Raw genomic sequence first — 23875 nt, 5'->3', positions numbered from 1 at the left:
CATTTCGCATTCAAATGTAGTTCCTTACCAGTGAAAAATAATCAAAGGCCTGAAGGGCCTGAGTCGGCTAATGATTGATTTACTAACAGTATACTCTACCAGTTTCAGTTTGTTTTTAGTTTTTTTCTTAAAATTTCATAACACAGCTCGATATTTACCCAAAATATTATATCCGGATACGATTACACTTTTCTCCAGTTTCAACAATATATTTTACAAATTGTGATGATACGAAGACATTTAGCAGCAATTGGCAGTATCTGACATTGAAGTTTACGGTTAAATTACCTCTTATTTAAATCTTTTCATAAAAAAGTTGTTTCGTTTCGTGAAAGCAGCCAAACATAGACGATCTACTTTCGATTTCAAAAACTACAAGAAAATACAATTTAATGTTTCGCCGATTTGTTTATTTCTCGAAAAATAAGAATTAAAATCATTTTTAATATCAGTAGTAACTAAACAAACCAGTAAGAGCTTCTTCTTCCGATAATTTATCCGTTTACTGACTGCAAAATTCAACCTACGCAAAGTTTATAGAAATCATACGATGCGTGTTTACGTTCAATGTGGGAGAATTAAGGCTGATCGGCTATGTTACCTAACGCATCCAGACGATTCAGATTTTGTTTTTAAAAAAGCATTGTGTGCGTTTCTGTAATTTTATATACGTTTTTATACGCTTAGAAATTATTAGCCATGCATATTTGCATTATTTCTATACGTAATTTACGCTAATACGCATCTTATCTGGAGCCCTGTGGAACTATTTTTTGTCTTTCACTGGATGTTACCCAAGCTTTGTAAGCCTGCGCAATTCTTAAAATGCACATTTATGCTTAATGAGTTACATTCGAGTATTGCACAATTACAAGTCATAAATATGACAGATTACATCGTATATTGGTCATAGCAAAGGGAATTGACACAACTTAACTTCATTCATGCAGTGAACTGTTTGAAGTTTGAGAAATCTAATGGAACTACATCCCTTCACGTGTTATTCGGTCCATTTAGAGAATCGCTGAACAGCAAGGACTCGTCAAAAGGCTTTCAGCCTTTAGCCGACTCAAAAATGATATTTTCACTGTTTGAAACAGTGAAAATATCAATATTATTTCACTGATAAATTTCAGTATTTCACAGAAGAGCATAAAATAATATACTTATTATGTATTATCAAGAGATATATTAAATGAAATGTCAATAAATTGATTGTAGCTAAATTCAAGTGATCCTATAATTTTGTTTGTTTTACAACTTTTCAGTAGTAATTTCATTTGTGACAGCATTATGGTTCTGCCTGGTGATTATTGTTCATCAAATATTACCTAAACAAGAGGGCCATAATTGCATAAGATCACTCCTTTGAGATTCAGAGCTTAACCAGGCCAGAGAGTGTGGAAAGTTCTAGTGGCAGCAGAAATTATTTACACAAGTAACTGTGACAGATGACAAACAGTTCAAACACTATATCCTTCTTAGATCTTTAAAATTGAGTGAAAAAAAAAACTACACACAGACAATTAGAGCAGGCCACGAGTGTTTTGCAGGGTATTTTTTATAATGGTTCTATTTTCACTGTTAGCTCTAGTGGTCCTTAAAAGGGGCCAAGTTCCCCAATTTGAACAAATTTGGGAAAGGACCTTAAAACAAGAGGGTCATTAACCCTAAAGCATTCAGTGTGTATGTAATGGTACAAGTACAGAGTTAGGGTTCTTCTATGTAAGTCTATATTATATGCATGTCACAAACATTTTTTAACCTATAGGGCAATAATTTAAACAGTTATGGTAGACAGTACAACTCATATCATACGCCAAATATCAAGGCTCTAGCTATTATTGATTCAGAGAAGAAGATTTCTCCATGTTTCTTATTGTAAGGCTATAGTAAGTACATATCACACACGGGCATGGCCATTTTTGACCTTAGGGCAATAATTTAATTTCATCAATTATAGTAGGGAGACAATGCCAAAATATCAAAGCTCCAGAGAAAAAGATTTTTAAAGTATGATAATTGAACACCTATTTTTAACCAAAAAGACCCATATGTTGAATGAGCAGGAACAATTGGAACAACTTTGAAAGACAGCTACCTAGTTTGTTTGTTTGTTTGGTTTGGGTTTAACGCCGTTTTTCAACAGTATTTCAGTCATATAACGGCAGGCAGTTAACCTAACCAGTGTTCCTGGATTCTGTACCAGTACAAACCTGTTCTCCGCAAGTAACTGCCAACTTCCCTACATGAATTATCAGAGGTGGAGGACGAATGATTTCAGACACAATGTCGTTTATCAAATCATCACAGAGAACATACGCCCCGCCCGGGAATCGAACTCGCAACCCCCCAATCCATAGACCAACGCTCTCCCTACTGAGCTAAGCGACACAGCTACCCAGAGATCATTTGTGTAAAGTTTCATCAAAATCCATTCACTTGTTTTCGAGGAGATGTTGATTAAAGAAACTGTTGATGAAATGTCACCACGCCCTCTGGTTGCCATGTTTTTTGATGAATCAGAAAAAAATTGAACACTTTTTGTAGATGGTCACACAAGAACAATTCTTGTGGAACTATTTTAAAATCAAGATAAACAGTTTTATACAAGAAGATTTTTTTCTAAGTTTCTGCTATTTACATATAGGGAAAAGTGACCACGCCCCCTTGGCAGCCATGTTTTTTAACGAATAATTTGAACATTCTTGGTAGAGGGTCACACAAGGACTAAAATTATTTCAAAAACAGGCTAGCAGTTCCACACAAGAAGATTTTTAAATTTTCCACTGTATACATATACGGAAAAGTGACCATGCCCTCTGGCGGCCATACTGTTTTGACAAATCAAAATAATTTGAACAATCTTGGTAGATGGTCACAAGGACCATCCCAGCAACAAAAGACATCTTTATTTTACTGTTTTATGGTGAAGACATCTATGATCAGAAGAGGACGTCTTTTTTATGTTGTTTGACCTTCAAAATCTTCTAAAGGACGTTTTAAAGCTGTCATAAAAAACATCTTTGTCTATGAAAAAAATGCAAATTTTCGTTCTTCTAAGCTGCAAAAACATTTACAACATAAACTGTTAGAAAAAACTATGATATTAGATATACCGGTATGCTCGAGCAAAAGTTTGTAAATTTCCTTACTTCACAATAGAATGGATGGGTATAGAATTTTGTTTTTTTCAAAATACAATGTATTTACTAGGGTTCCTTAGTTCATGAAATTAAATACAAGAGCATCGCCTTGCGGGAGCAGATGCTCATCTGATTTTTTTTTGTCTTTGTATAACAGAAATATTGTCATACCAATGATTTTCTTAGTCCAAAAGAGCCATAATTCTTTCAAAAAGGCAATGTAGAGTTATGGTACTTGCTGTGCAGAGTCAGCTTTTAATTGCAAGTAATTGCTCCAAGTTTTAAAGCAATAGGTTTGACCGTTTAGGAGAAAAGTTGACCTAAACCAAGAAATCTGATATTTTCTAAGTTCAAATGGGGCGATAATTCTTGCAAAAAGCAGGATGGAGTAATATTTCTTGCTGTAGAGTCAGCTTTTGATGGTGAACAAGTGTTGCAAGTTTTAAAGCTATAGCTTTGATAGTTAAAGAGAAAAGCTGACCTAAACGCAAAACTTTACCAAGAAATCTGATTTTCCAAGTCTAAAAGGGGCCATAATTCTTGCATAAAGCAAGATGGATTTATGTTTCTTGCTGTACAAAGTCAGCTTTTGATGGTGAACAAGAGTTGCAAGTTTTAAAGCAATAGCTTTGATAGTTTAGGAGAAAGTTGACCTAAACGTAAAACTTAACCAAGAAATCTGAAATAATACCAAGAAATCTGAGATAATTCTTGCAAAAAGCAGGATGGAGTTATATTTCTTGCTGTACAGTGTAAGCTATTGATGGTAAACAAGTGTTGCAAGTCAAGTTTTAAAGCAATAGCTTTGATAGTTTAGGAAACAAGAGGGTCATGATGACCCTGGATCGCTCACCAGAATAATATGAGCTACATGTTTCAAATGTCAAACTGATGATTTTTAGAAATTTTTTGGAAGATTTTCTGATGTACAAACAAGTAACCCCTGGGGTCATGATTTGAACAAAGTTTGTAAGAGTCTACTAGGAAATGTTACATATCAACTATCTAAGATCTAGGCCTTCTAGTTTATTTTTAGCAAATTTATGAAGATTTCCCTATGTACAATCAAGTAACCCCTGGGGCTGGGTCAATTTGATCCTGGGGGGTCAAGATTGAACAACTTTTGTAGAGGTCCACTAGGCAATGCAACATGTCAAATATCTAAGCTCTAGGCCTTCTGGTTTATTTTTAGAAAATTTTGAAGATTTTTCTATGTACAATCAAGTAACCCCATGGGGCAGGGTCAATTTGACCCTGGGGTCATGATTTGAACAACTTTAGTAGAGGTCCACTAGGCAATGCTACATGTCAAATATCTAAGCTCTAGGGCTTCTGGTTTTTGAGAAGAAGATTTTTTAAGATTTTTCTATGTAAAATCAAGTCAATTTTGACCCCGGGGTCATGATTTGAACAAACTTGGTAGAGGTCCACCAGGCAATGCTTCACATCAAATATCTAAGCTCTAGGGCTTGTGGTTTTTGAGAAGAAGATTTTTACAGTTTTTCCTTTCGGTTGCCATGGCAACCAGAGTTCTGCATGGAATTCAATTCTTTGAACAATTTTTGTAGAGCTTCACCCAAGGAACATTCCTGTGAAGTTTGGATGAAATTTGCCTAGCGGTTTATGAGGAGATGTCGTTTGAAGTAAAAGTTTACGGACGGACGGACAGTGAGTGATCCTAATAGCTCACCCTGAGCCTTTGGCTCTGGTGAGCTAAAAAGCTGACCTAAACATAAAACTTAACCAGGCAACGCCAACACAGACGCAGTGATGACAAGCACTCATCATTTTTTTCCAAAAAATCAGATGAGCTAAAAATAGCTAATCATGGAGGCAGCCATTTTAGTGTGCTTATGACATCATTTCAAGCATTTTATGCCATAAAATCTTTTAATTAACAAATATAACAGCGATCATATAATTTATGATTTTATTTGGTTCTATTCTATTCTATTCTGATAGTCAGAATGGATAAATAATTTGGTAAGCAAGATTCCTTCCCCTTTAATACTCTTTATAATGAAAGTCAAATAAATATTAAAATTTACACATGAATAACTTTGTATTCATCCGCCGATAGTTTAAATCAGCTGTTTTGCTGGGACTACTTTACAGTTTTTGTTTGACACGATACTATACACATCGTTTTAGAAAATCTTTGCCACACCCGCCCACCCAAATTTTGTTTAATCTTGTTGTTTATAGTTTTTGTCTTTATATATTGTATTTGTGTTGCTTGTATTCCTATTTATCTTGCTTGTATTGCTATTTGTGTTGCTTGTATTGCTATTTGTCTTGCTTGTGTTCCTTATAAATAAGGACTTATCTGAAGTTAAGCAGTAGTGTTCCCGTGTTTCATATTAGTTTGATAGCGGGATTTGCTCAGTATAAGCTCTTTGGCTTATTCTTGTTTATTGTTAACATATGATTTACATTGAATTTCATATGGTATTTATTAGTTAGTAATAATTGATTGAATATTACTGATTCATATAAAATAGTTTGATCTTTGGTATCGTGTCATGCATTTAGATCTGTAAGATGTAAAACATCATAATTTGTTTCATTATAGCTGGAAAAAGTAGAGAAATTGTTTTACAAAAATGAGTAAATACAGTTCAAATATGTATTTAGAAATTTAATAAATACGCCATTCTGTTTTTTTATTGCCATTGAAACAAAATACCTGACATTTTGATAAAAATTTTAAATGCTCATAACTTTCTCATTCTTAAACAAATTTTGAAAATTCTTTCACTACAATCTTTTAATGATTTAAGAAACCCTAGCAGATTGATTTAACATGAGAACAACATTGCCTTTTCCTTCTATTTTTAGCTCTAGTGGCCCCTAAAAGGGCACTAGGGACCAAGTGCCCCCGTTTGCATTTGAAATTACCTTATAATGATGTTACAGACCAAGCCTGTTGAAATTCCATCAAGCCAATCACGAGTAAAATTATTTAAATATAGTTGAGGATCATGCCAGAATGCTACTGACCAAACTGGGTGTAATTTCAGAGAAGATGTCATTTGAAGAAAAGTATGGACGGATGGACAGATGGTGAGTGATCACAATAGCTCAACCCAAGCTCTTCATGCTCTGGTGAGCTAAAAAGTAAAAATGGCAATTTTGGACATTATATAATTATTTTATGAGAGTTTCATTTAGTCTACATAAAATTATTTTTGTTGACAGGGGTCCTGCCTGGAGCATACCTAAGAGAAACCAGGACACAGCTGTTTGTGTTTTCCGTAGAAATGCTGTTTCTGGCAACAAATTCAGAACTGATTAAGTCCTCGCAAAATTTTGGCCATACTTGAAAATGACTACAAAAACAATAACATTTTAATGTCATGTATTTCCCAATACCAATACAACAAATACACATTCATTTGCTATTCATAAAATGAAAACACTCAAGCACATTAAATTACTCTCTCTATAACGGATATAAAATTACTGACATTTTTCTTAACAACACAGTGCATTGAAAATTGTTCAGAATATACGTTTACACATCACCAGTCCTATCCCAAGCTGGCAAGAAAAATTTAACACAGTATTCCTTTCCAGTTGTTGTTCTAACAAATAAATGCTCATTGCTGAAGCAGGGCCGGTCAAAATAAAGGCTGTTTCTATAAAATTTAAATGCAAACATGCTTATGCACTGGAATTTTTTATGTCAATTTATAAACATAGCAAATTTCGACACACATTTGTCTATGTAGAAATTATAACAAAATACATGTACATACAAATATAGCTTATCAAGAATTAACAAATTTAGACATGATATTTTTAAAACCTGTACAAGGCTACTTTTTTGGTCCAAGGCTAGATACATTCACACAGACATAACTGATTGTTGTAAAAATATTATCAAAGTCCAAGTGCTGATTCTTTAGGTATGCATCAGGTGCATGCCCACTAAAGTCTGAGGTGGACAGCTTAATTTTGACACATCAGTGATTTTATTAAAACTGCCTGTCTATTTTAACAAACAACACAATATAATCTGTAGTAGCACTAAAAATGAACTTTTATGAAGTATCTACTTTCATTTTCAAGTTACAATAATTGGTAATCAGTAACTCTAGATCACACCACATAACGGTACACTAACAAAAAGACAACGAAATTTTCTCTCAATATGAAAGAAAGCACATTTCTGCACACAAAACACTAGTCCAGCCCGCTGCGTAATTATCACTTTAATTTCATTTCAGTTTGATATTACAGAATAATATCTGTGGACGGACCATCAGGGGAGGTAACTAGAGTCACGGATTGGGACTAACAAAACACCTACTTCAGTTTTTCACAAAAACCTGTCATGCAAACATTTTCACTTCTACACTACTGTCTCCATTTACTGTTGTTTTGGTAAGGTGGAATGTTTTAACAGTTCTCATCTTGGACAGAAGAAAAAAGGTTTTAAAAAGTAGATCTTACAGATTATCTTTAGAGCAATATCTTTTTTCTCGCAAGCTTATACCTCTACAGGCAGACTTACATCCTTACAGAATAAATTTAAGATCTTTGATCTTTTTAGAACAATCACATGCATACTTTCAGTTCATTTCCAAATATAACAACAAGAGCACTGCCTTAGTTTGTCAACAACCATCTGTAGTACTTTCACTTGAGGCAATACGCAAGAAAAAAGTTATCTTTCTTGGCATTCTTTCTCACCTACTGATGATAAAAACGCATAGGTTCAAAACAATAGTATTCAAGAAAATACAACATAAACAAAAAATAACCAAGAAACACAAATACCTAAGTTAATTAAAAGCGCAATAATTCTAACAAAATGCAAAAGAAGGTTATGGTTCTTGACCTGCTTACTAATCTATCTATAACAAATGAGTGTAAAAAGTTTCAAAGCTACAGCTCTTATAGTATTCATAAATTCACCCAATGATGATCAACAAGTATACAAAGTTTCAAAGCTAATGCTGTTAAGGAGGTAGGATACCTTGTTACAAGGGTAAATTCAAATTAGTTGAACCGCAGCATGTTTTTGTATTTCGTGTAATATGAAGTTTTAACTGCTACAATCTCAATTTCGTTTGTCTCTGTCCCTTCAAGTTCAATTTTTATCCAGGTTTGAAGAACATGACCCTTCAAAGGTATTTCATATTGAAAGAAGAAGGAAAATACGGATATTTAACACTTTTCAGTGTATTTTAGTTTCATTGGTATCCGTAGAAGTCTGCATAATTGATAATTTTACTAGTATGCACGTTATCTTTCTAATATAAGCTTAAAATGTATATGTCACGGGGCTCGTGTTTCCATGGTAACGCATTTTCTCTCATTTTTAAACAACTATGTATGAAAATAGGGGTTTTCGACGGCTTCAGTGCCATTCTGTTAATGACCAACATGAAATATTTGGGTAATATTATTAGCAAAATACCAAGCACTTTACATGGTACCCTGTTTTTCTTAAATTTTAAAGTAACCATGGCAACAGAGATGTTTAAAATAGCTTATATCTTGCTGTTTGTCGTAATTTCTTTAAAAAAAAAATTGAATAAGATTATCTTTCTAGTTGATGTAGCTTTAAAACATATTATTTCTAACGTAGGTTACATTTTCGTATTATCTGCATTTATTCAAACAAATTTCACAGCTTAGAATACGTACAGCAGTACCCCTCGTCTGCCATTTTTCATGGAAAAATCGTTCAGCGTGCTGCTATTATTCTCATGGATATTGTTGAAATGAAAATAAAAAGCCGAAGCTGTGTTTCTTAAATAGACCCGTGTCAACGCTTTTGAATTTTACATTTAGATACATAGGTCACGGGTTTCGTTTCCATGGTAACATCAATTCAATTCAAGAAACCACAATTTTCTACTGAAATTTGAACAATTTTAGATCTTAGTTTTAGTATGTAAGTAACAAATTATCAATGGAACCTGAAAAATAGGTATTACAAATCAAACTGCTAGACTTTTTTTTTGAAAATGGCCGTAACAAGTAACCTTTCACCCAACTATATTCCAAATAACATTGGTTGCCATCATCCATTTTCTTACATTCCGCATAACATTTCAATATAACTACATAAAAGAAGCAAAATATTGATTATTATTCAGAGCAAAAGACTCATAAAAAATATTTCAGCAAATAAAGGTTATTTGAAAATAGTTAAAATAAAGAAAATGTACAGAATTACGTACTTTCAAGATAAAAGCTATTAATTTTGCGCGGTAACTGACACGTAACGTCAATGACGTCATTTTAAGGCAACATTGTTTTGAAGCGTTTCTGCGACAATTTATTCATTATTTCTGCATTATTAAACCATAAAGCATCAGATCGAAGACAAGTTCATGATTTGTTTTCAGAAGAATGAATATACAAACACATTTAGTTTGTCGTAAACGTCGTCGTAAATCGTCACGTTAGCTTCCGGTTGGACATGCGCACATACAAATATGAAGGTAACCTACCTCCTTAAATGAAAACAAGGACCTAAACTAAAATCTTAACCGATGCTGACAATCAAGTGACAACTATACCTCGTAGATTTTTTTTCCAAAACTCAGATGTTAATGATTAAGTGACACCAACACCTTGTACATTTCTTTCAAAAATCAGACAAACTATACAAAAAGTATGCGTCCCTAATAAAAGCAAGGACATGGCAATACTTATTTAAGCTAAAGATATATTATGCCCAAATATTTTTTAAACTAGAGAATTCATTTAGTGAAATATAACTGCTATGAAATATCCAGCCACATCACAAAGACATTATGTGGTACAAGTTTGTTTTGGAAAAAATGAAGGAAATAACCTACATTGTATAAGAAATTGTATGCAACCATCACCAACAACAAATGAACTAAAGCAAATTGTAAAACACATGCCCAATATGATGACCCCTTAGAGAAAACTTTAATATATTAAGGTATAAAGTATGATTTTATCTTGATTTGATAACTAATTCTTTATGTGCTTTTCAAGCAACTGCCAAGTCAGACACAAAATGCAAAACTCTATCTCAAAAATCTGATTAACAATCTATACTTGATTATTTACACACAAAAAGTAGTGTTATATATTTATATTTTTTATTTCAGAAATAAATTATCAATATACATAAAGAAAACAATGAATCTTTTGGAAAATTATGTTAAAAAGAAGGAAAGGTACATTATTTTTGTAAATTCAAAAGACATCTATTTCTGATTGTAAAACACTGATCTAATCCTTATCATAGCCTGTCAGAGTAAGCATGTTTGTAATTTTCATTCTTACAGTATTTGTCCTTGATATACTGACCAAACAACCAACTGTGGTCATTTATTAAACATAGACAAGCATTCAGTTAAAGGACTAAGAATTCTCCAGCCAAATGGCAGACTGACAAACATGACCAAATCATTAAGTAAGGATGTTTTGTTTTTTTGCTGACTCAGGTATACATGTATTAAAATAATTCACATAAATATTGCTGAATCAGGTATACATGTAATAATTCACAATAATTTTGCTGGCACAGGTATACAACTTCACAATAATTTTGCTGGCTCAGGTAGATATGTAATAATTCACAATAATTTTGCTGGCTCAGGTATACATCTAATAATTTGCAATAATTTTGCTGGCTCAGGTATACATGTAATAATTCACAATAATTATTCTGGCTCAGGCATACATGCTATAATTCACAATAATTTTGTTGACTTGGGTATACATGTAATAATTCATAATAATTTTGCTGACTCCAGTATACATGGAATAATTCACAATTATTTTGCTGGCTTAGGTATACATGCTATAATTCACAATTATTTTTAATGACTCAGACATACATGTTATAATTCTGGATGATTTTTGCTGTCTAAAGTATATATGTTGTTGATCATTATAATTTTGCTGACTCAGATATACATGTTATAATTCACAATGATTTTTGCTGACTCAGGTATATGGGTATAATGTTGGATGAAGTTTGCTCACACGGGTATACATGCTATAACTCTCGATGCTTTTTTCGACTAATAACAGCATGAATTCCGTTTAATCCATGCTTAAAGTTGTCGGTGTTTTCAACTGAAAAATAGAATAATAATCATATTATGCTACATAGTAACACAATTTCATTTCAATTTTTGATGTCTATCACAGTCAAATTTTGTTCCCTCACACTTGGATAATTCAAACACTGCCCTTTACTCAGGGCAGGGCCTCTTCTCACCCAAGGGTTATAATTTGAACAATTTTGACAGAGGACCACAAGGCAATGCTACATACCAAGTATCAAAGGCCTAGGTCTTGTGGTTTTAGACATGAAGATTTTCAAAGTTTTTTCCTGTATAAGTCTATGTAAAACTTGGGACCCCGGGTTGGGGCCTCTTTTCACCCCAGGGGCACAAAAGGACCATTAGATGATGACACATGCCAAATATCATAGCCTTGCAGTTTGGATAAGAATATTTTTAAAGTTTTTCCTTTCGGTTGCCATGGCAACCAGAGTTCTCTTAGAATTCAATTCTTTGAACACTTTTGGAAGGGGGCCAGCCAAGCATCAGTCCTGTGAAGTTTGATATAATTCTGTCCAGTGGTTTTCAAGAAAATGCTGATGGACGCATAACACGGACAATGAGCAGTCACAAAAGCCCACTATGGGCCTTTGGCTCAGGTGAGCTAAAAATCAACAAGAGCTGTCTGTAAAATACATTTGCCCTCAATAAGGGGTTACCCCATTTCAAGTCCCATGGTCACTATGACCCTGAACCTTGACTTACCACTTAAACAACAGGGATCATCTACTTCATAAGCCAAATCATGCTATTAAGCTTAAAGGTTCTGGGACAGTTGGTTAAGTTATTGAGCGGAAATAGTTTTCAAGGTTCAGGCCCCTGTGACCTTGATCTTTGATGTACTGACCCCAAAACCAATAGTGGTCATCTACTTCATAAGCCCAATCATTCTATCAATTTTGCAGGTTCTGTGGTCAAGTGGTTCTAAAGTTATTGAGCGGAAGCCATTTTCAAGTTCAGACCCCTGTGATCTTGAACTTTGACCTACTGACCTCCCAAAAAACAAGAGAGGTCATCTATTTCATAAGCCCATTATGAACCAAGTTTGAATGTTCTGGGTCAAGTGGTTCTCAAGTTGTTGGGTGGAAACAGTTTGATCTGCAAACAGATGGACATACAGACCAACATGACAGACATGTGCAAAGTTTACTCCAGTGTTTCCTGGATAAACCAGTACTGGTGTCATAAGACGTCATGGTCAAACCCATGAGTGGCCAACACCCTAACCACTAGTCCATCGCTCCAAGGTGAGCATAAAAAGACATTTCATACTTTGGAAAATAATTTTCAGGCTTCTCATTTTTTTAAAACTGAATCCAAGTTTCATGTAATTCTGAGCAGCGCAGCTCTTTAAGGAAAGTTGTGGAAGATGAATCGCAGACCACTGATCTATACTAACAGCTCTCACTGCTAGATTGAGGTTAACTGAAAAGGAGAAAACTTACTATGATGTTTGTGTATCTCATATTCATCATTACCCAAAGGCTTAGGTGGATCACCACTACTCTGAAATTGAAAGAAAATAGTTCATTTTCCTTTATGCATAAAACTGTAATGAATGGAAGCAATCTATTATGTTGTATATATAGTTCTATTCATCTGTGCATTCAAATAATTTATTGAATTCCTAATACTGATATATTATACACCTCATATGTATATTTGCCATTATTCTATATAATGTCATCTGGTGCCTGAAAAGAACAATGACTTGTGTTGGTGAACAACTTGTGTTTGTGTATATAGCCCTAGCATAAGTATAACACCTGGTGTCTGTGAATATAGCCCTAGCAAGAGTATAACGATTGGTGTTAGTGTACATGACCCCAGCAAAAGTATAATCAAAGCCTTGAGATGTCTGGTGGTTGCGGGTTTTGCTATAGTTATTTTCATTTTAAATGGCAATCTATAAATATACATGTATAAGAAACAAATACTAATGTGCCTCATATCTAAGATAAACTCTGCCTGACCTTACATGAACAGCTGGAAGTCAGTGATGTAACCATGGGCTGGAATACCTAATCATTGAAAGATCTTATATAATCTAAATGGCCAGTGTGAATGGATAGAGGATGAATAAGAACTGCTTGATCATTGATAATTCATCCGCGTTGTTCATGAATGGGACTACTTTGTGTAGCACATGAACAAATTCCTTTGGATGTGATTTGGAATCAAATAAAGATACTACATGATTGTCAGAAATACACTTAACTTTGGTAGCGGCATAAACCCGCAACCAAAAACTGGTGTCAGTGTATATGACCCTAGCATTAGTATAACGATTGGTATCAGTGTATATAGCCCTAACAAGAGTATAATGACTGGTGTCAGTGTATGTGGCCCTAGCACGAGTATAATGATTGGTGTCAATGTTTATAGCCCTAGCATGAATATAATGACTGGTGTCAGTGTATATGGTCCCTAACATGAGTATAATGATTGATGTCAGTGTATTATAGTCCCTAGCATGAGTATAATGATTGGTGTCACTGTATATAGTCCCTAGCATGAGTATAATGATTTGTGTCAGTGTATATAGCCCTAGCATGAGTAAAATTATTGGTGTCAGTGTATATAGCCTTAGAATGAGTATAATGACTGGTGTCAGTGTATATAGTCCCTAGCATAAGTATAACAATTGGTGTCTGTGAATATAGCTGGAGAATAAAAACTTGTATTGGTGTATATATCCTAGCATTTATAAGTACAACGATTGGTGTCAGTGTACATGACCCTAGAATGAGTATAACTAGAGTTGTCACAGGAGTGACGAATTATACCCCCACATTATGGCCTTGTAACAGAACTAAGCCAATATCAAGTCAAACTTGCTTGACCTTTGACCTACTGACCTCAAAATCAATACAAGCCATCTGCTAGTCATGATCAACATCCCTAAAAAGTTTCATGATCGCCAAAGCGTTTTCAAGTTATTGTCCAGAAAAGGTATCAATGTTCCAGGTCACTCTGACCTTTGGAACTTGTAATCAATAAGAGTCATCTGCTGGTCATGACCAACATCCCTAATAAGTTTTGTTATCCTATTCCAAATTGTTTTGAAATTATTGTCCGAAAACCGTTTTAAATGTCACCACAAAAATCAAAAGGGGTCATCTGCTGGTCATAACCAACCTCCTTATCAAATTTCATGATCCTAAGCTCAAGCATTCTCAAGTTATCATCCGGAAACCGTCTAACTATTTTGTGTCATTGTGACCTTCACCTTTGACCTACTAACCTCAAAATGAAACTTGACCTGTATTTTATCATGTTACATCCTTGTACAAAAAAGTATGATTCTAGACCCAAACATTCTAAAGACCCCATCCAAAAACCGTTTAACTATTCTGAGTCATTGTGACCTTGACCTTTGACCTACTGACCCAAAAGTCAAATTTTACCTGCATTTCATGATTATACACCTGTGTACAAAAAGTTATGATCCTAAACACAAGCATTCTGAAGTTATCATCCGGAAACCATTTCACTATTCTGAGTCACTGTGACCCTGATCTTTGACATACCGACCTCAAAGTCAAACTTGTCCTGAATTTTATTACGATACATCTGTGTATTAAAACATATGATCCTAGATCTAAGGGTTCTCAAGTTATCATCCAGAAACTGTTTAACTATTCAGAGTCATTGTGACCTTGACCTTTGACCTACTGACCTCAAAGTAGTGATGATAATCAGACAGCATAATGATAATCGATTAATGGGAAGGCCTTCCAAGCGATTAATCTGAAAATAATTGGACTTTGGCACTGAACCTTCTGTAACTTACTAACTCACTTGACTAACTGTATCAGCATTTATTTAGCAAGAGTAATGTAATTTGTGTGTGAAGTTTTAGCCCTTGTATGCAGATATCATTCTGGCTAATTAAAAAGTACCTTTTATTTATTGAGGTATAATGTGGCATATTTATATGATTTGCACCAAAACGTCTGTGGGACTCTCAGGAATCCCTGAGAAATTGACCATGCTGTCAGACCTAAAACCCCTCTATAATATGCTATTTTTGTCCCTATTTGTACATTTTCATTATTGGTTCAAACATCAATGCCCTCCAATTTGTTATTTCTAATTTTCTCTTTATAACTATTTCTTGTTTACAAAATTACACATCTACCAGCCAGTACAGCTGTATATTAGAATATATTTAGAAGCACAATGCTGATTGAAATTATGAAGTAAATAAACCTAAATTACGAAAATGGGTGGGGAACCATTATTTGCAAACTAATGGCAAACGACACACCCAATTTTTTAAATTTTCTTACACAGTTGCAACTTCACATATCTTGTAGAATCCAAACTACTTCCACACTGGCCTGGATAGTGGAATATAGCTTTGATCGCATAATGTTATTTTGATCGAACGCAGTATGCTTTGCCTCCGTTTTGAAGAGTGGAAAAGAAATGAACCTAAAGAGGAAATACCACCAAAAAGATTACGTATCTCCCGAATAGGCTTTAAACTGGCCTAAGCGTCAAATAATCGATTATGCAAGGTCATAATCGATATCGGCGACTTTGGCTCATTAAATGATCGGCAATCGATTGTCAGCGACAATTGGAACATCACTACCTCAAAGTCGAAATTATCCTGCATTTTATTATGATACGCCTGTGTATCAAAACATATGATCCTAGATCTAAGCATTCTCAAGTTATCATCCAGAAACCATTTAACTATTCTGAGTCATTGTGACCTTGACCTTTGACCTACTGACCTCAAAGTCGAACTTGACCTGCATTTCATGATGATAAACCTGTGTACAAAAATTATGATCCTAAACCCAAGCGTTCTCAAGTTATCATCCGGAAACCATTTAACTATTCTGTGTCACTGTGATCTTGACCTTTGACCTACTGACCTCAAAGTAGAACTTGTCCTGCATTTTATTATGATACACCTGTGTAACAAAACATATGATCATAGGTCTAAGCGTTCTCAAGTTATCATCCAGAAACTGTTTAACTATTCTGAGTCATTGTGACCTTGACTTCTGACCTACTGACATCAAAGTTGAACTTGACCTGCATTTCATGATGATACACTGTGTACAAAAAATTATGATCCTAAACCCAAGCATTCTCAAGTTATCATCCGTAAACCGTTAACTATTCTAAGTCACTGTGACCTTGACCTTAGACCTACTGACCTCAAAATTGAACTTGTCCTGCATTTTATTATGATACACCTAAGTACCAAAATATATGATCCTAGGTCTAAGCGTTCTCAAGTTATCATCCAGAAACCATCTAACAGTTCTGAGTCACTGTGACCTTGACCTTTGACCTACTGACCTCAAAGTTGAACTTTACCTGCATTTCATGATGATACATCTTTGTACAAAAAGTTATGATCTCAGACCCAAACATTCTCAAGTTATCATCCGGAAACCATTTAACTGTTCCAAGTCTCTGTGCCCTTGACCTTTGACCTACTGACCTCAAAGTCGAACTTGACCTGCATTTTATGATGATACACCTCTGTACCAAAATTAATGATACTAGGCCCAAGCGTTCTCAAGTTATCCAGAATCAGTTTAACTATATCATGTCACTGTGACCTTTGACCTATTGACCTCAAAGTCAAACTTGACCTGTATTTTCTGATGTTACATCTGTGTACCAAAAATTTTTTAAATTGGTCAAGCCTTTCATGAGTTATTGTCTGGAAACCATGAAAACTAACAGACTGACTGACAAGTTCACTCCTATATACCCCTCCCAAACTTCGTTTTGTGGAGGTATAATAAAGACTATTTATGCTGATTCTACGTAAAAGAGTCTCTGTCTTATATGCCTGTGTTCAACCCTTCCTATACAATTTCATATGTAAATAGGGATTGTTTTTCATGGAAAACCTTTTGTCTCCCACCAATTATCATGCAGATATTGTAAAATGTTACAAATTAAGGGCCATAACTCCAGTGAAAATCACTGAATGATATACACAACAATGCTTAGCACTGATCACTCCTGTGAAGTTTGGTGGAATTCCAACCAGAAGTATCGATATTCCTGTCCTCAAAATAACTAGCTTCAATCAAGTTTTGTAAAGAAGGTAAGAAAAAAGTGACATGATCAGTAATTCTTGAAATAAAGGACAGCAAAACTAAAATTCTATCTTACATATATAAATGCCTCCCTGATAGCTCCTCCACTAACTTTAAGTTGGAACTCTTCAAAGAATATATATGAATGAGGGTGGCCCTCGGGTCTCTCAACCACACACGTATAATGACCATCTTTCTCATGATTTATAGACATTGCCCATTCCTGAAATAAATAATACAGTCTTCATATCCTTTTGACAGACCTGGCATAATGAAACATATAGAAAAACTGATCTCTTAAAAACCACTTGCTATACAAACTAGAGCTGCTTTTGAGAAAAGCACATGTCTCCCACAACTGCCTTATCATCTAAATAGTATTATATGAGTCAACCATGCACCAAGATCTCAACTGCCTCATCATCTGACATGATTAGGTCTTGGGGCATAAATGACTCATATACTACTATTCACATGATTAGTAGTATATGAATCATTTATCACATGCTAGTATGTGATACAAAGTCAGAAAACTTCAGTTTAGTCAGTATGTTTTCTTGACTAGAAATAACTAGAAGATGCTTTTGTATAAAAGTGCATGTCTCCCCCAATGCACAGCAGTAATAGGCAAGAAGCCTACAGGAGCAAAATTCCAAGAGACACCAATGGTTGGCTGCAATAGGGATCATCCACTTGGCATGTCCAATCATTCCAAGAAGTTTCAACATTCTGGGCCTAGTGGTTCTCAAGTTATTGATTGGAAACAGTTTTCCATGTTCAGGCCCCTGTGACCTTGACCTTTGATCTAGACACCCCAAAAATAATGATCGAAAGTGAAGTGTGACTGGCAGATGGTCCCTGTGTCATTGACCTTTGATGGAATGACCCCCAAAACAATTGAGGTTATCCAGTCTGTATTTATTTTGTTGGGTTAAAACATCGCACCAACACAATTATAGGTCATGGCGACTTTCTAGCTTTGATGGTGAAGGAAGACCCACGTGACCCTCCGTGCATTATTTCATCACGTGCAGGCACCTGGGTAGAACCACCGACCTTCCGTAAGCCAGCTGGGTGGCTTCCTCACATGAAGCATTCAACGCCCTGAGTGAGGCTCGAACCTACATCGATGAGGGACAAGTGATTTGAAGTCAGAGACCTTAACCACTCAGCAGCAGAGGCCTCCTGTCCACTCTGTAAGTCCTATCATCCGGTTCTGGGTGAAATGGTTGTCAAGTCGAATTCCATGTTCAGGCCCCTGTAACCTTGACCTTTAGCAGAGTGACCCCAAAAGCAATAGGGGCCATTTACTCTGCATGTCCAATCATCCTATGAAGTTTCAACATTCTGGATCAAGTGGTTCTCAAGTTATTGATCGGAAATAGTTTTCCATGTTCAGGTCCCTATGACCTTGACCTTTCATGGAGTGACCCCAAAAACAATTGGGTTCGTCTACTCTATAAGCCCTGCCATCCTATGAAGTTTGAAGGTTCTAGGTCAAATGGTTCTCCAGTTATTGATCATAAATGAAATGTGATGGATGGACGGAAGGACAGGGCAAAACAATATGTGGAGACATAAATATGTTTGTACCTCTAGTGTTCCGCCTTGGCAAGCATATGAGAACTCACACTTCAGCCCATCCTGAAACAATAGAATTGTCATATTAATATTAATTGTTAATTATGTTCATCCAATATTCAGTGAACCACTGTCACTGTGTCTGGAAATGAACTGTCTTGGGACAACGCGTAATGTTAAAAAGGACATTCACATGAAGATAGTGATATAAATTTAAAAACATACATATATAAATTAAACTACTACAGCCAGCTGAATATATAATGATAAAAAAATCCTTACCAGGTAGAGATAGGTTAAAATACACCTAAAAACTGGAAGTAACATACATTGTATATGTTGTACCACAGAAAAGTGGTCTTGGGTTTTCCCTACAGCCAGTTACAACAAAGGGAAGTAATTCTAAAAGAACAAGAGCTGTCCATAAGACAGCCAATGCTCCACTATTCAAATTGTTGTCCCAGAAACAGGAATATTATCCTAAATGTTAAAATAAGAGTTTCAATCATGAGTTAAATAGAGTTTCAATCCAGTATCTGCAATAGTTTTGGAGATAGTAACGTGCATGCAAAACTTTAACCAGAAGTTTTTAAGTTCAAAAGGGGGCATAAGTTTGCAAACTACAAGTCAGTTATGGGACTTGATGCTCTGACCTAGTTTTATAAACATGAAGAAACTTGTGAAGTTTCAATTCAATATTTGCATTAGTTGGAGATAATAACTTGCATGCAAAACTTTAACCAGGACTTCCAATTTTAAGTCCAAAAGGGAGCATTATTTGGCCGAAATACATGTCAGAGTTTTATGGGACTTGATGCTATCACCTAGTTTTATAATCCCGAAGACACAGGTGAGGTTTCAATTCAATATCTGCATTAGTTTTGGAGATAGTAACTTGCATGCAAAACTTTTAACCAGGATTATCTAAATCAAAAAGGGGGTATGATTTGGCCAAAATATATGTCAGAGTTATAAGACTTGAACCAGTGAGGTTGGCAACTGATCTAGAAAAAGAAAAAATTAGTTTCAAAGCTATATGCCTTTAAATAATAGCTATATGTACTTGCACGCAAAATTTCAACCAGGATTTCCTAAGTCCAAAAGGGGGCATAACTTGCCCAAATGCATATCAGAGTAATGGGACTTGACCCAGTGAGGTAGGAAAAGAAAAAAATAAGTTTAAAAGCCGATTTTTTAAACTCACCCACACCCCTCTCCCTTAAAGGGATAAAAACATAATACATCTTAGTTTTTTTCAAATGGGCATATAAATATTGTAACGCTAACATCTTATTAGTTGGACCAGATTAGTTCTGGCTACCATAACTTAACTAACGCGATCTTTATTTTCTGATGGTCGCGTCCATTAAGTTATGGCGAAACCCCATTTGGTTATTTAACCAGTGTCAAACTGCAATATCTTGCACAGTCTCTCATGAGAAACTGATGATGTCATGCAAAAGTTCAGAGCACGTGGTAATTTTTGAAAATCAAGATAAAAATTTTGCATATTTATGAATTTACACATGTAATCATACACATAACCATTTTTTACGATAAAGTTCATAAAACATACCTTACAAGGTTTAAGATCTCAGAAAAGGTCAATAAACAAGTGAATGAAGTATTGCCATGCAATACAAAGTCCCCTACTGGAAGGCACCTAATTTTTTCTACTGCAGTATAACATAATGAACTGATATCTGTCAATGATGTATAAACAATATTGTACTACATATACAATATGTTATAACAACACACTTGGGTTAAAATGTGCATATATAAAAACCCACAGTTGTTTTCATATTGAATTTAATTTTTTTGGCTGATTATAAAAATGTAATCATGTAAGTTATTTATAGTAACAACAAAGGGAAATTAATCTTTAAAAAAAAAAAAAAAAAAAAAAAAAAAAAAAATATATAAGTCCACAAGAAACTCTTTACCAGGTAGAGATAGGTCAAAATACACCTAAAAATTGGATGTAACATGCATGCTGTACCACAGAAAAGTGGTATTGATTTTTCTCTACCGCCAGTAATAAAAAAGTTACAATAAAATCTATTTATAGTAAAACAAAGGGACGTAATTCTAAAAACAAGGGTGCCTCATGGTGGTGAACATTTGGTCCAAGTTACATCAAAATCCCTCCATGCATGAAGAAGAAATGTTCCGTACAAAGTCATTCTTGAATTTGACCTTTGACCTCTAAATATGACCTTGACCTTAGACCTAGGGACCTGGTTCTTGCGCATGACATGTTGTCTCATCCAGGGGAATATTTGTGCCAACTGATATCTAAATCCTGCTTTGCATGACAAAGTTATAGACCGGACAGGAAAAAAATCCTCTTGACGTTTGATCTCAAAGTGTGACCTTGACCTTTAAGCTAGGGTACTGGGTGTTGCGCATGACATGTCGTCTCATCATGGGAAACATTTGTGCCAAGTAATATTAAAATCCCTTCATGGATGGCAGAGTTATGGACGGGACAGGAAAAAAACTCTGTTGACCTTTGACACCCAATTGTGACCTTGACCTTTGAGCTAGGGGTCCGGGATTTGCGCATGACACGTCGTCTCATCATGGGGAACATTTGTGCTAAGTGATATTAAAATCCCTTAATGAATGTCAGAGTCATGGACCGGACACGAAACAGACCCTGTTCATGCTATGTTAACATTTGACTGCTAAGTGTGACCTTGACCTTTGAGCTAGGGGTCTGAAAGTTGTGCATGACACATCGTCCTATTATGAGGTACATTTGTGCTAAGTAATATTAAAATCCCTTCATAGATGGGAGAGTTATGGACCGGACAGGAAAAAAGCCTTGTTGACCTTTGACCTCCAATTGTGACCTTGACCTTTAAGCTAGGGGTCCAAGTTTTGCGCATGACACGTCGTCTCCTCATGGGGAACATTTGTGCCAAGTAATATTAAAATCTCTTCATGGATGGGAGAGTTATGGACCGGACAGGAAAAAAGCCCTGTTGACCTTTGACCTCCAATTGTGACCTTGACCTTTGAGTTAGGGGTCCGGGATTTGCGCATGACACATCATCTCATCATGGGAAACATTTGTGCCAAGTAATACTAAAATCCCTTCAAGGATGGGAGAGTTGTGGACCGGACAGGAAAAAAGCCCTGTTGACCTTTGACCTCCTATTGTGACCTTGACCTTTGAGCTAGGGGTCCGGGTTTTGCGCATGACACATCGTCTCATCATGGGGAACATTTGTGCCAAGTAATATTAAAATCCCTTCATGGATGACAGAGTTATGGACCGGACACGAAATTGCGGACGGACGGAATGACGGAATGACAGAATGACGGAATGATGGAAAAGTGCATTCCTATAGTCCCCGGAACTGGTTTTCAACCAGTAGGGGACTTATAATGATTCTATACCACCTATTGGTTTTCAAAATGAAGAGTACCTGATCAGGTGACAACTGCAATGGTGGACAAAATATTGCAGACGGGTACCCATTTGACACTTGTGTGTATAATTTGTGTTCAAATTATGTAGCATGGATTATTTTATGTCAGATCAAAAGAAAAATGGATTAGAAATATTTTAAAGTAAAAGGTGAGTCCACTGCATTTCATTTGATGAAATTATAGCGTGACAGACCTCTGGCACGATTTCTGGTTAGGTTTCAGTACGAGATTCGTTTCAGCTCAGAGATCTGTAACAACATACTTAAACATCTCTGAGCTGAATTTTTTTTAGCTAGGACTAGATATGACCGACAGTCATAATAATTCGACGTTCAGATTGTTTTATATTTGTGACGGGCAATCTAAACCTCAAAATTTTGAAGGACCAAAATAATGGAGGATAAATCACAGTACACAGTCATGTAAAGTTATTGGTTTTATCGCTTATGCATATTAGCGTGTCAACACCATAAATGTTAATAGTGTACATTAAATGACAGGTTTAAATCACCAGAAAACTCGTAATGTTGGATATTCTTTGATAATTTTTACATAAATAAATGAGGAATTGAATCCCCTTTCGAAACATGTAAGTTTTCAGGGCACTCGTTTGGCAGTTTTTGGTGCCGAATATGGGCCTCATTCCCCTCATAAAATAATACGTTTTTTTCCCCTTTCTCAGAAGAAAATTCCCCTGATAATAGGCTGTTTGACACAACTAGATATGAACTCTCTTTCAAGTTATATTATAGTGCCTCTAAGGAAGGTTACTGCTGCAATATATTTACATTAGTTAGAAACGGCTGAAAACAGTATTATAATAAGTGTGAAAAGTAGTAACATATAAATGGCTACAAACTTTCTCTTTTTGTCTTAAAACGCTGAAAAATTCCCCTTCCCGAAGGTATGGGTACCTGTCCCCAAAAGTTGTCTAGTGCCCTGGTTTTATTTGAATTTATGGCCAATTCCTGAAATAATCGGCATTTAAACCTATAGCATGTAAAGCGTCTGCAGTGATGAAAATTTCATCAGAAATTGCTTCCACTATTTTGGTCTTTCGAGTGTTTGACGCGAGTGGGGATATTGCCCAAATGAAAAAATTATCTCAATATTAATTTTCCTAGGATCGCATCAAATTAGTTGGATCAACTGTGCAAGCCTTCAAAACAACTTACAACATGTGCAGTAAATGTCTTTACTTCACCACCAGGTTCCACGTCGAATGTCTCATAAAATACTGTATCTTCTTGTGTTGCTGACACAAGCATTTGCTCAAGAAAAGACAAAAGAAGAGCCAAACAAAGCTGACCAGATAATTTGATATCCATTGTTTGCTAAACTTCTGACGTGTCACGTTTTGGTTTGTTCAGTGAATTTCAATGTGACAACTCACAACAGACTTATCTAACTGACAAATACTCTCGTAGAAACCTTCCTAGTGTATGTTCTGTTGTTTGAACTGGTTAAAAACCTTTGAAATTGTCAGGATTTCCAAACCCAAAATGACTAGTGTGACAATCGGTGACAAACCAAATTTCATCTCGGTTCAATAGTCCGGCTTGTG

At 35.4% G+C, this 23875-nt stretch overlaps 1 protein-coding gene across 1 annotated transcript; it reads right to left on the bottom strand.

Moving 5' to 3' along the window:
* Positions 1-6487: 6487 nt before the first annotated feature.
* On the bottom strand, positions 6488-23864 carry LOC123523204 (myeloid-derived growth factor-like). Its single transcript, XM_045300903.2, has 5 exons — positions 23487-23864; positions 18883-18933; positions 17366-17512; positions 12658-12718; positions 6488-11222 (listed from the first exon to the last, which is right to left on the bottom strand). The coding sequence occupies exons 1-5, from the start codon at positions 23637-23639 to the stop codon at positions 11143-11145; spliced, it is 492 nt and encodes a 163-aa protein (XP_045156838.1). The 5' UTR covers positions 23640-23864; the 3' UTR covers positions 6488-11142.
* Positions 23865-23875: the final 11 nt, after the last annotated feature.

This window comes from Mercenaria mercenaria, chromosome 8 (genome assembly GCF_021730395.1).
Source record: "Mercenaria mercenaria strain notata chromosome 8, MADL_Memer_1, whole genome shotgun sequence".
NCBI lineage: Eukaryota > Metazoa > Mollusca > Bivalvia > Venerida > Veneridae > Mercenaria > Mercenaria mercenaria.
This window is presented reverse-complemented; position numbering and strand designations above follow the sequence as displayed.